We start from the raw sequence: 12,132 nt of genomic DNA on the forward strand, positions 1-12,132 counted from the left end.
GGCCAAGGAATGAAGCTAGACCCTTCAGTCAGGACAGGAGGTGAAGGAGGGGTACTTGGTGAAATGGCAGGTAAGCAACATGCATTATAATAGCTACCTTCAGAAGAAGTGGACAGTAACTTGGAGGACTCCTTGGAGGGCAAGAACCTGCTTCCCCCTCTAGCTTTCCTTGCCCCCTGATGTAATTCCATTTGCGGAAGGGTCTTTAGGAGGGGGGGCAGGGAGACATATCTTGGAGAAGTTTAGAGGACCTTAGGTACAGAGACCGAGGCCACATCTCCACTGAAGTCCAGACAATAAGACTGGAAAGTGACACAATTTTCCTGCTTCCCATCCACGAAAGAGCAATGGTCAGACCTGGCCTTTGATACCTGATGTTAAGTTGTCCCTCCTCTGCTTGAGGAAGTCTCTACCTCTTAGTCCAAGGATGTGCATGTTTGGAGAGAGTTTCTTTAGGGCAGAGAGACATCCAGGTAGCGGGGCAGAAGAGTCCCCATTCTTCCTCCACTGAGCTATCAGAAAGTCCTAATTTGGATCCCACTCTCGGCTATCCTTCTGCAGATGAAACCTATTTCTATTCCCCCAACCCCACACAGACTCTAATGATTTTCCAAGCCATCCCTCAACCTTATCACGCCACCCATTCCGGGTGTTTCAGTGTAAAACTGCCCCCTCCACCTCTTTACCTCCCAAGCCCCTCCCCATCTTGTCGAGCCCCCAGGCTCCGCCCAGTTCGCCCTCAGCGGCAGCCAATAGCTGATAACCTGATTTGCATAGCGGCGCGAGGGAGCTGCGGAGGGCAGGGGGAGGGACCAGGCGACCTCCTAAATCAAAGTTAGGAGGCGAGGACTGGGCGGAGGGGGCTGCAGGGTGTGGGGCTGGGGCCCGCGAGGGAGGGGGCGGAGGATGGGGGGCGGGCGCAGAGCCCGGCGGAGACGGCCGGACACTGACAGCTCCGTCGCTCCCTCCCTCAGCTCAGTCCCGCGTCCCCACTTCCCTCCTCCCCCGGCTCCGAGCAGCATCCTCTGCAGACCCTCTGTCCTCACGCCTCGGGTCGTCCCGCTTCCACCGCCCCGTGTAATTACTACCCCTCACCGGCCAAACCGGGAACTTTCTCCACCCGCTCGCAGGAGAGAGGGGTTGCATTGCCTGGGCGGGTTTCTGCTGGGGTTCACTGGGGAGTAGTCTGCGGAGAAGGGCTTCAGGGTCCCAGCGAGACGCCCGTTACCCTCAGCCTGCCCCCCAGCGGGCCGGCCGTCGGGTGTCGGCACCTTCTCCTCCCCTCTACCCCAACCATGACCGAAATGAGCGAGAAGGAGAACGAACCTGATGACGCGGCCACCCACACACCCCCGGGGACCGTCTCTGTCCTCCAAGAAACCAAGGTAACTCGGGAGGCACGAGGCCTGGACCCCTGTCCGGTGCACCCCCGGCCGGGGCGCCCTCCTCCGGACGCGGTCGCCTCTGTGGGCTTGGGTGCCCCGGGGTCACAGTATCGGGAAGTGTGTGATTCCTAAGGCTCCGCGCTGCGACCTGGGGGGAGTGGGTTCGCGACGACGGGCCACAAGGAGCCCCCATCACACAAGCACGGCACGCCCTTGCGCGCGTGATGAGCGGACGCACTACCGCGACCCTCCAGGGAGGTTGTAACTCGGCTTTGTTGGAGGGAATCGGCGCAGCGAAGGCGGAGGTAGAGTGTTTCCCTGTGTAGCGGGTGTGGGCCGGTGTACGCGCCCGTGTGTACGTGCGAGGCGCACCCCTCTGGTGTCCGCCAGGTCTCTGGGTGTAGCTCAGCCTGTCCCTCTCTGTCTCTGTCTCTCTGAAAATGTCTCTACAACCTGTTTGTCTCTGCCTTGGCATCTCTCTCTGTGTGCGTCTCTCCCGGCTTTTCTCGGCGTCTCCATGTGTTTTTCTCTGAGCCTCTTTGGATGCCTCTCTCTGACCCGCCGCAGTCCTGCATTCCTCCCTCCCAGCCAGGTTAGGATGGGGGACGTGAGGCCGCGGCTCAGGGGTGCGCAGCTTCCCAGGCCACGCTGGGGGTTGCGGCAGCCAGGCCACCGCGGGCGGGGACCGGGGGACTGTTGTTGCGGCTCCAGACCAGAACGGCAGGGAGCCCCACCCCCTCCGCGGGAGCGGGACGGGAGTGGGGTGGGATGGGAAGGGTAAAAGCAAAAAGAGAAGTCATCGTAATTAATGAATGTCATAATTAACCCTAATTATGTATGATTGTTACTCCTGCGGGAGTCACAATGAATAAATTATTCCCCAGTGAAGTCTGGCAGAGCCCAGACTCCTGGCGTTGAAGGGGATGAGGGGGAGAACGCCTCTCACATTCTACGCAACCCCCCAAAATCTGTTTGCTCCCTCCCCCAAGTTCTAGGTGCTCACAACTGACCCGCAAGAAGTTCTGCGGGAGGCAACCTGAGCCGGCCTGGGGATGCGGAGAGAAGAAGCCGCTGTGTCAAGGGTGCTCTCTGCTCTCTCCCCAGACTTCAGGCCGAGACCCCCTTCCCTCTCCCTTCCACCTAGTGTTTTGCTTCCACCCTACTCCTATTATCCAGACGGGTAGGGGGGCAGCGAGAACCAGACATGGATGGGGTCTTTAGCTCCCCCTGGTATGACTAGCTCATCTATAATTCTAATGCCCATTTTCCTCCTCATTCTATCTTGACTATCCCTCCCAGGATATACAGTTAATTCAAGGTCAAGGCCATCAGGAGAGTGGCCAGGGGAAGATGAGGAGGGCCAGGGTGGAGTCTCGCTAAGGCAGCCCAGGAAGATTCCCATCCCTAAACCAGAGCGACCCAGTGGGCCTTCCTGTCCAATCCTTCAGATATATACTTGACGTTTGCCTGCCCCCCCCTTCTGTGGACTCTCAGACCACAGAGTTAACTTCCCCTCAGAGAGCCAAGTGTCTACTGGGAAAGCAAAGAGGTGTTGGGGTGGGAGGATATCGTTTGGAATATTTGGGACAGCTTCTTCCAAGCAGAGGGTCCCAGGAGCTGAGCCCATCTTGAGTTCCAAGGCCCCTGACCTCAATTGCCTCCAGTCACCCTGGACAGACATACACAATCCCATTCCATGCTCCCAGGGGCCTAGGGGCCTCCCAGGCCCTGCCCTGCTTTTCACACCAAAGCCTGACAGCTCGGCCCATCCCTGAGAGCGCCCCACAAGCCTGCAGGAGTGGAAGCAGGCAGGAGCGCTGGGCAGTGCTGCCTCAGCAGTCGACGAGCTGCAAGCTCAGCTGTATGGGGACAGGGAGGTCTGGGCCTGGCAGGTTTGTGCCGCCCTCCCCCCATCCCAAGGACCCTCCAATGCCATCACCCCTGGGTCTGAGCCATGGATATCCCAGGAGCGGGGGAAGGGGGGGTGCACATCTGGCCTGGCCCCTCTGTGCCGGGTGGGCTGGAGCCCTGCACCTTAGCTCCCCGGTCCTGTACCTCTCCCTTGTGAAGGACTCAGTAATAACAACACAGTCAGGAGGACAGAGGTGGGCAGAGAGGGAATAACTCAGGACACTTGCCAGCCTCCTTCCATCTGCCCCCCAAACCAGCCTCAAAGAAACTTCTGTCTCCAACTGTAGAAGGTGGGGAGAGGAAAGGAACAGAGTTGGTTGCTGCCCACCCAGCTCATTTTGAGGCAGGTACAACAGAGGGGCTGGTGCCCAGCAGGCAGTGACGCCAACATTCCAGGCTTATATGTCAGTGTTTGGGGCCCCCCGGATATTTCTTGCCAACCCCAATCCAGCCTTTTGCCCACCCTAAGGCTGGGTCTCACCCCTGCACCCAAGCTACTCAACAACCTTCCCACTGTCATATCACCTGTCCTGGGTCCCCATCCAGTACACCACACAGGGCTTGCCGTCACCCCCTTTGGTGCCATCCTTGAGAAGACCCTGCCATGCCAGCTCTGCCCTCTGAATCAGCTTATGCCAAGTCCGCCATCATCCACCGCCCCCTGCTTAATGCCCTTTCAGATGCTGGTGGGAAGTGAGGCCGTACTGTGGAGAACTGAGGGAAGAGGGAACCGTCTGGGGTGCGGGCAAGTGGGAGGGAGGCAGACAAGCCAGGCCCCGACTCTGGGAGGGGATTCAGAAGAACAGGCCTGGTGGTTCAGGCTCCAAGCCACCAAGCTCCTAGTACATTGGGATGGAGTAGGATCCAGGTGGTCCAACTCTCCAGGGCACATGGCAACTTCTCCCCATGCCAGGGAATGGGTCCTGGGACATTGGGTGCACCAAAAAGATAGCTGGTGGGGAGATGAGGAAAGACCATTTCTGGGAACCAGAAGTCCCAGGAACGGGAATACCTGGCCAAGCTGAGCCAAGATGAGTTTTGCGTAGCCAAACCAGATGTCTCTGGAGTGGGCAGGCATCGAGCAAGCCATTTGGCGGGGGTGCCCCCTTCCTGCCCTCCGGCCACAGCTCTTGACATCTGCCAGCCACACCAGGTGGTGCCCGGGGCCCACGGCTGAGCCAGGGAATCTCAGACAGAATTGGGGCTGCCCTGGTGCCAGAGAACGTTTGGTTCCAGAGACCTCTGGGACCTGACCTGCAGAGGTGGCACGTGGCACTGAGGCCAGGGGGCCACCAGGAAAGGGCACAGGCTGGAGAATAGGGAGTATTACAGTGATCCTGTGAGGATTACCATGAAAGTAATGGCTTAGGAAGGGCGAGCGTGATTGATATCTTGAAGTATTTGAAGGACTGATGTCAGAGGGAGTAGCCCTTTCCGGAGCCAAGGGAGGAACAGGAGCTGGTAGGCAAAAATTGCAGGAGACAGGTTTCAGCTCTATATGGGGAAGCACTTTCCAGCGATTGAAGCTGCCCAAAGATGGAATGGCTGTCCCTACAGTGGGTGTACCTCCTGTCACAGAGGTGATCAGCACAGGCAGACAACCATTCTGAAGGGACCTGCAGGGTGACAGGGTAGGGACTGCTCTAGATGGCCAGTTTTTCAAGTCCCTTTTAACCCTAAATTTCATTATTGACCTAGTAGACAAGCCCGTGAAGAAACTGAGGGGCAGAGGTGAGGGCACAGAACAGCAGGGTGCTCCTGATCGCGTGGGTTCAACAGCTAAAGCCACTGGTTCAAGTCCTGGTTCTGCTACTTACCAGCTTAGGACTCATGATGAGTAAGTGGCAATCCCTATGAGCCTCAGTTTCTCATCTGAAAGGTGGGATAATTGTCACCACCTCAGAGGGTAGTGCCAGGATTAATGAAATGCTGCATATAAAGGGCTAGCTCACTTCTAGTCCACTGACAACGGCAGCCCCTCATTGTAAGTTTGGGTTTTCGCTTTTTGGACCCAGAACCGTGCATTCCTTAGAGAACATGTAGTCCTGCCTCCTTCCTTTTGGATGTGAAGAAACTGAGGCTCAGGGAGAGAAGTGAAGCAACTTGCCTTTAGGCGGCAGGTTTAGTTTTTTCCACCCGTAGCGCATCCTTCTTGAGACCTCATGTGCTCTGTGCCCACGGCCTCTGGGCGGTGGCGGTTCACTTGCCTCTCTGGGCCTGTGAGAGCTGCCAGAGCAGTATTTGGCAGATAGAACACATTTGTATTCTAATTAATTGTCCCCCTGGCCCTCCACCTCTGCCCCAACGTGCAGGCAACTGGGGCCTGGGGCCTGGAATATCAGAGACACACAAAGAAGCCCACAGTGCTGTCCAGGAAGCTGCATTTGGAAGGAACGGTGCAACAATGTGTGCCAGACACCCCAGGGCTCCGGCTTCCCAGCTGGCAGGCTGGGCCTGCCTTGTGCCCAAACATCTCCCTCTCTGCTCCCCTCTCTGTCTTGCTGCCTGCTGACCTCCCTGGGGCTGGAGGGGCCACCGCTTCCATCCTCTTGGCAGGGTTGCCAGGCTGGCAGCCATGGCACACGGGCGGCCCAGTGTGCCAGCTGGGAGCCCTGGCCAAATACCCCCGTCTGAAGCCAGGCCTCTGGCACCCTTTTTCTCTCACTGGTGGAAAGGAGAGGGCAGGGGTAAGGGGGCTCTCAACAGGAAGGGAGTGGGGCAAGGATCTGGACAGAGAGGTCTGCAGGCCTCACTCTGGACAGACTCAAGAATGGTATGTTTGGGCGAGCAGTGGAAAGAACGCCGGTCTCACTGCAGAATCCACCCTGCCCTCCAAAACACGGGCTGCATTTAAGATTCTAGGCACTTGCTCATCATTTATTCCACAAATGTTGACTGAGCGCCTACTTCGTGTTGAGGCCCTGTGTCGGGATTCGAAGCAGCTGTCCCTGCCCTCAGCTCACGGCCCCTTGGGAAGGCGAGAAGTGCATGATAACACGAACCCGGCTGGAGCTATGGTGGAGGCCAGTGCAGGGCACAACGGGCCGCAGAGGCAGGCGTGCGAGTGGGCGCCACTAAACAGAACACCTGTAGAAGAGACAGCTTCCCAGGAGAGGAAGAGCCCCTGGAAACCCTCTAGGGTAAAGAGGGTGTTAACTGCATAAGGCAGAGAAGAGGACAAAAAAGTCAATAGCTTACAGTCTTCAAACACGGATACGTTGAAGTCCTCATGCCTGGGCTGCAGGGGAGAGGTGTGGGCTGGAAAGGCAGGTCTGGCCAAGTTGCAGAATCTCATGTCTGGGGCAAGGGCCTTGGCCAGGCCCTGAGGGGCCATGAAACGTTTTCAGCAGAGTCAGGGATCACCTCCCTGGCTGCCACGTGGAGAGCAGGTGGAGACAAGGGGTTGCGGCCCTGAGTCAGACTGGGGGCGCTGGGCCCTGAACTAAGGTGGGGCTGTGCAGGTGATGAGGGATTATGGTGGCGGGGGTGCTGAAGAGGTGTTCTAGACAGAAAATGAACCCTGAGCTTGAGGGTCCGGGATGACCACTCCCCTACTGTTCCAGGACACAGGTGGAAACCTGGGAACATGACTCCCAAAGTATTTTATTTATTTGCATAGAGAGAGGAAGGGAGGGAGAAAGAGAGGGAGAGAAACCTCTCATATGCACCTTGACTGGGGACCAAACCTGCAACCCAGGCATGTGCCCTGACTGGGAATTGAACCGGCAACCTTTTGCTTTGTGAGATGACGCTTAACCAACTGAACCACTCCGGGGTTTTTTCGTTTTTGTTTTCTTTTAACTTGAGTAAACGGTGTACCCATACAATGAAACCCTGTGTAGCCATAAAAAAGAATGATGGAATTCTTTATGTATTGGTATGGAATGATTTCCAAGATTTACTATTAAGTGACAAAAGCAAGGTACAAGAAAAATAATATACTACCATTTCTGCAAAGAGAAAAGGAAATGAAACCTCTTCAATTTGTTTCTATTCAATTTCACATAAAAGTCTCGATTTCTTTTGAAAAATTGGAAAACCCAGTAACACTGGGCGGGCCACTTGGGCTAACCTCAGTTAGCTCGGAGACCAGCGGCGGCTCCCTGGCTGTGTAGTTTGCCGCAGTTCCCACTCCTCCGAATTGTGCCTGCTCAGCCGGAACTCTTTTGCTCCTGGAGGTTGCCGTAGGCACCTGGGATTGTGGCCCACCTTCTGGAACTTGGCAGCCTCTCTCTTCAGGTTTCATCTCACCTCTGGCACTCAGCCTTCAGGTTGCTGCTGACCAACAGAGATATCCTGGAGGAGAGCCAGCCCCCTCTCAGCCTCTTCCTCACAACCCCTCTCCCTCTCTCAGCTGCAGCGGTTCAAGCGCTCGCTGTCTCTCAAGACCATCCTCCGAAGTAAGAGTGTGGAGAACTTCTTCCTTCGCTCGGGCTCTGAGCTCAAGTGTCCCACGGAGGTGCTGCTGACGCCCCCGACCCCGCTGCCCACTCCCTCCCCACCACTGGCATCCACAGATAGGGGCCTGCCCACCCCGGCACCCTCCCCCTGCCCAGCCCCACGCCCCCTGGCACCACTCAAACCAGTGAGGCTGCACAGCTTCCAGGAACATGTCTTCAAGCGAGCCAGCCCCTGTGAGCTGTGCCGCCAGCTTATTGTGGGTAGGTGCCTGAGGCGGGCAGGGTCATGGACCAGGGTGGGTGTGGGGAGTGGGCCCGTGGAAATTCCTGAAATGCAGGTCTCCCCGTCCTAACTGTGCCCCTCACCCTGCGCAGACAAATGAGCACCGTTGGGGTGGGCGGTTGCTCAGCTTTGCTGTGTTTACTACCGGCTCAGGCTTCAGTGCCCGTTCACAGGCTGACTATTCCAGGGGCAGGTGCCAGTCTCAGAGGCTGGCATGAGGATGCCCAACCCCCTGCTCTCTCCCCACTCCCTAACCCGCCTCCTTTGCTCATTGCCCATGGATAAGTCCTCTCTTGATCAACCTCTCTTTCCAAACTCAAATTCTTCCCAGGAAACTCCAAGCAGGGCTTGCGGTGTAAGACATGCAAAGTCAGCGTCCACCTCTGGTGCTCCGAGGAGATCTCCCATCAGCAGTGCCCGGTCAAGACGGTAAGTGGGCACCATGCGGAGATGGCTGGGCCGGCCCGTGGGGCAGTGAGCGCTGGCTCCTCCTGCCGGTGGTCCTTGGGCTTGGGGAAAGCCAAGTGCTCTGTGGGCTGTGACATCCTCGTGCCTTCTCTCCGCCCCCTCTCGCCACAGTCCTCTTCCTTCCGTCGCAACTTCAGCTCCCCGCTCCTGGTGCATGAGCCGCCACCAGCCTGTGCCACAAGCAGAGAGTCCCCACCCACTGGTGAGTATCCCTCTGTCATTCCTGATTGCACAGTGGCATGATGAGAAACCCATGCATTCCTCAGATGGGCACCTGAGTTACACTGGCAGTGCCGGTTCTGGGCACTGCTGCCGCTTCCCTTCTCTGGAAGCTTCTTGTCCTGAATGTAGGGTTCATTCATTCATTCTTTCATTTGTTCTTCAACAAAAACTTTATTGAGCACCTACTAAGTGCCAGGCACCATGTCGGACACAGGGGCACAGCATTGAAGAAGGTGAAGTTCACGGTCTGTAAGGAAGCGAGACATGAAATGGATAATTACATCCACCATCAGTTAATCACTATTCAGATAAATGCCTAAAACAAAATAGGGAATAAAGAAAGGATAAAGCAGGCACCGTCCTAACCACGAGGACCAGGAAGGCACCTGGTAAAGGATGGGGAGGAAGTGCACCGAGGAAGGCCGGTGTGGGCAGGCAGTGTGGCCTGAGGTGGGCAGGGGCGGGGGCAGGGGCCGAGGGAGTGGGAGTGAGAAGGTGCGCCCGGACCCTGGGTACAGGGGCTTGGGGTCCATTCTAGGATTGTTCTTCAGACTTTATTCTGAAGGCCATTTTTGTGTTTTTATAAGAGCATTCTGGCTGCTGTGTGGATTGGAGGGGCTGGAGTGGAAGCAGGGAGAGTAGTTGGGAGGCCGCGGCGATCGCCAAGAGATAGTGTGGTAGCTTGGACCAGACTGGTACCAGTGGAAATGGAGAGAAGGGGATAGATTCTAGAAACATTTGGGAAGCAGGACTAAGTGATGGAGTGACAGAGACAGTGAGGAGAGCGAGGGGTCAAGGATGCCCCAGGTGTCTGCACAGGTTCCCCTGGAGCGCCCCCCTGACAAGGGAGCATGGGCGGGGCAGCCAAGGGCAGACCGGAGTTCAGCCTCCGGCATGATGAGCCAGAGTCGGTGGGGCAGCCAGGGCTGAGAGAGACTGGCAGCTGGGTGACTGGCCTTGAGGGTGGATCCTCGGCAGGAGCCAGCGGCAAGGTGGACCCCATCTACGAGACGCTGCGCTATGGCACCTCCTTGGCACTGATGAATCGCTCCAGCTTTAGCAGCACCTCTGAGTCCCCCACACGGAGCCTGGTATGGTGGGCACCAATGGGGAACCTCGGGGGCAGGGGTTTTTGAGAATGAAGTTCTAGGGGCTGAACACCCCCCTGCTCTCTCTCTGTCCCCAGAGTGAGCGGGACGAGCTGACTGAGGATGGGGAAAGCAGCATCCGCAGCTCCGAGGAGGGCCCTGCTGACAGTGGTGAGTAGGGGTGGGGACCAGGGGCAGGAAGGGAACGCAGGGCGGTTGCTTCCTGCTGCCTCACGCCCTGGCCTCCCCCTGGCACCTGCAGTATTCCCAGCCCCTGCAGAGGGCGACGGGTCAGGACCAGAGGAGAAGAGCCCTGGACAGCAGGTGAGCTGATGCTGGCACCGAGCCCCAGCAGGCCGGGTGGGAAAGGGATGTCCCTTATCCTTGTCGCTGGCCCATAGGTGGGTGAGAGCAGGGTGAACGGGAGCATCGCTGCTCCATCATTTATCGTCAGTCTGCACGGGTGAGTGGGCACGGGAGGCAGGGGGTGTGACACCTTCCACCACTGACCCAATGACTATAGCCCCCACTCTTGTTCCCCCAAGGGTGGGCGGTTTCAGGGTGCAGCAGCAGGCACCGGGGCATCTCCCTTCTCCCTGCTGGCCCGCTCCCCTGGGGTGTGTGAGTGCAGCAGACAGGCAAGGCTGACCTATCCCTACTCACAGGAGCATTGTGTCCCACCTCCTAACCCCCAGGTAGCAAGGCCAGGGCAAGTAGGTGGGTGAGGAGGGTGTCACCCTCCCATCGCTGACTCAGAGGTCTCCCGCAGCCACAGCCCCCCAGACCATCCCTGCGGAAGGACCTGGGGCCCATGTACTCCTATGTTGCGCTCTACAAGTTTTTGCCCCAGGAGAACAACGACCTGGCTCTGCAGTAAGTCTCCTCTGCGCTGGGCCCCACCGGGAGGCCGCCTGGCTCCAGCCTCAGGGTCTACGCTCCCAGACCGTGGGACATGGGTACGAGGGGGCCCTTCAGGACCTTCTCTTGGCATAGTTGAGGCTGCTGAGCCCAGAGAGAAGTAGAGCTGCCCAGAGTCCAAGAGGGATTTGGTGCTGATGGCGTGGCTCCTGTCCCCCGCCCCAGCTCTGTCCCGGAGAATGTCTCCTGTCCCTGCGGTCACAAGGTGTCCTCCTCTGAGGGCATCAAGAATCCTCCTTCAGCCGAGGGGGGCACACGGAAACCTGGGGGCCCAGGGGTGTGGGGACAGCAAGCCCGCCCTGCCCCAGGTGCTGCCTGGCTCTCTCCTCCCAGGCCTGGCGACCGGATCATGCTGGTGGATGACTCTAACGAGGACTGGTGGAAGGTGACTTGGCAGGGTGGGAAGCGGAGGGACCCTGGTGGGCATCTCGCCAACCTCTGCCCTCAATGGGCACAGCCCCACCTCCCCTCTTCAGGCCCCGAAGACACTTCTCCAGCCACTGGCCCTGGCCAAGCCCAGGCCCAACCTCAGACCCTGCTCTTGCTTTGACACCCCCTGCCTCAGCCCTGACCCTCGGTGCATCTGATGCCCTTCCTAACGCAGAAGCCACCCGCCTGGGGGCTCAAATACAGGGAGCTCAGAACCCAACATTGGCTCTTAGTGGGCACTGGGTCTAGAGAAGGCAGTGGGGGTGGCACTGGTGCTCATGCCAGCCTCATCCCCAGGGCAAGATTGGCGACCGAGTTGGCTTCTTTCCAGCCAATTTTGTGCAGCGGGTGAGGCCAGGCGAGAATGTTTGGCGCTGCTGCCAACCGTTCTCTGGGAATAAGGAGCAGGGCCACATGAGCCTCAAGGAGAACCAGGTGAGTGCCTGGGCCGTGAGGCAGCTAGAGGCAGTGGGGCTGCCTCTAGTCCCCTCCTGCTGGGATCTGGGATGGGTGTCCAGAGGCAGAGGGCTGAATGACATTAGAGACAGCTCAGGAGAGAAGAGGAGCACTGGACTAGGAGTCTGGAGGCTTGCGTTTGAATGCTGGCTGTGCCTCTGGCTTGTTATGTAGCCTCAAACAATTTCTTTTCCCTCTGTGATATGGGAGTAAGACCACATTAGACCAGCTGATCTCACAGGTCAGCCCCAAAGTGCTGCTCTGTGTCTGCTGATGTCCTGGTCTTGCTGCTGCACCCTGTACTCTCATGGGATCTGCTCCCATCACCCCAGCGGAGGTCTCCAATCACATCTGGTGCCAGGTTCATTGTTCCCCGGAGTGGGCCCCCTGGGAGCCATAGCAGGACTCGGGGCCAGGGCTGCAGGAAGTGCTAGGCCTCAGCATCATGTCTCTCTGGCTCAGATCTGTGTGGGCGTGGGCAGGAGCAAGGATGCTGACGGTTTCATCCGCGTCAGCAGCGGCAAGAAGCGGGGCCTGGTGCCAGCCGACGCCCTGACCGAGATCTGAGAGGA

At 58.0% G+C, this 12,132-nt stretch overlaps 1 protein-coding gene across 1 annotated transcript; it reads left to right on the forward strand.

The window, feature by feature from the left end:
* The first annotated feature begins 1,295 nt into the window (after positions 1-1,295).
* STAC2 (SH3 and cysteine rich domain 2) lies at positions 1,296-12,132 on the forward strand. The gene is made up of 11 exons (XM_054593606.1): positions 1,296-1,385; positions 7,651-7,957; positions 8,311-8,408; positions 8,559-8,649; positions 9,648-9,760; positions 9,856-9,928; positions 10,020-10,081; positions 10,533-10,630; positions 11,009-11,060; positions 11,402-11,539; positions 12,023-12,132. The coding sequence occupies exons 1-11, from the start codon at positions 1,296-1,298 to the stop codon at positions 12,125-12,127; spliced, it is 1,227 nt and encodes a 408-aa protein (XP_054449581.1). The 3' UTR covers positions 12,128-12,132.

The sequence above is a fragment of the Pteronotus mesoamericanus genome, unplaced genomic scaffold (assembly GCF_021234165.1).
Source record: "Pteronotus mesoamericanus isolate MK-2021 breed Mesoamerican mustached bat unplaced genomic scaffold, CSHL_Meso_final scaffold_476, whole genome shotgun sequence".
In the NCBI taxonomy this organism is placed as follows: Eukaryota; Metazoa; Chordata; class Mammalia; order Chiroptera; family Mormoopidae; genus Pteronotus; species Pteronotus mesoamericanus.

Coding starts and splice junctions, on each gene's coding strand:
- STAC2 (XM_054593606.1), top strand. CDS start 1,296: ATGACCGAAATGAGCGAGAAGGAGAACGAACCTGATGACGCGGCCACC. Junction 1,386..7,650: donor CTGTCCTCCAAGAAACCAAG/GTAACTCGGGAG, acceptor TCCCTCTCTCAG/CTGCAGCGGTTCAAGCGCTC. Junction 10,082..10,532: donor AGAAGAGCCCTGGACAGCAG/GTGAGCTGATGC, acceptor CCGCAGCCACAG/CCCCCCAGACCATCCCTGCG.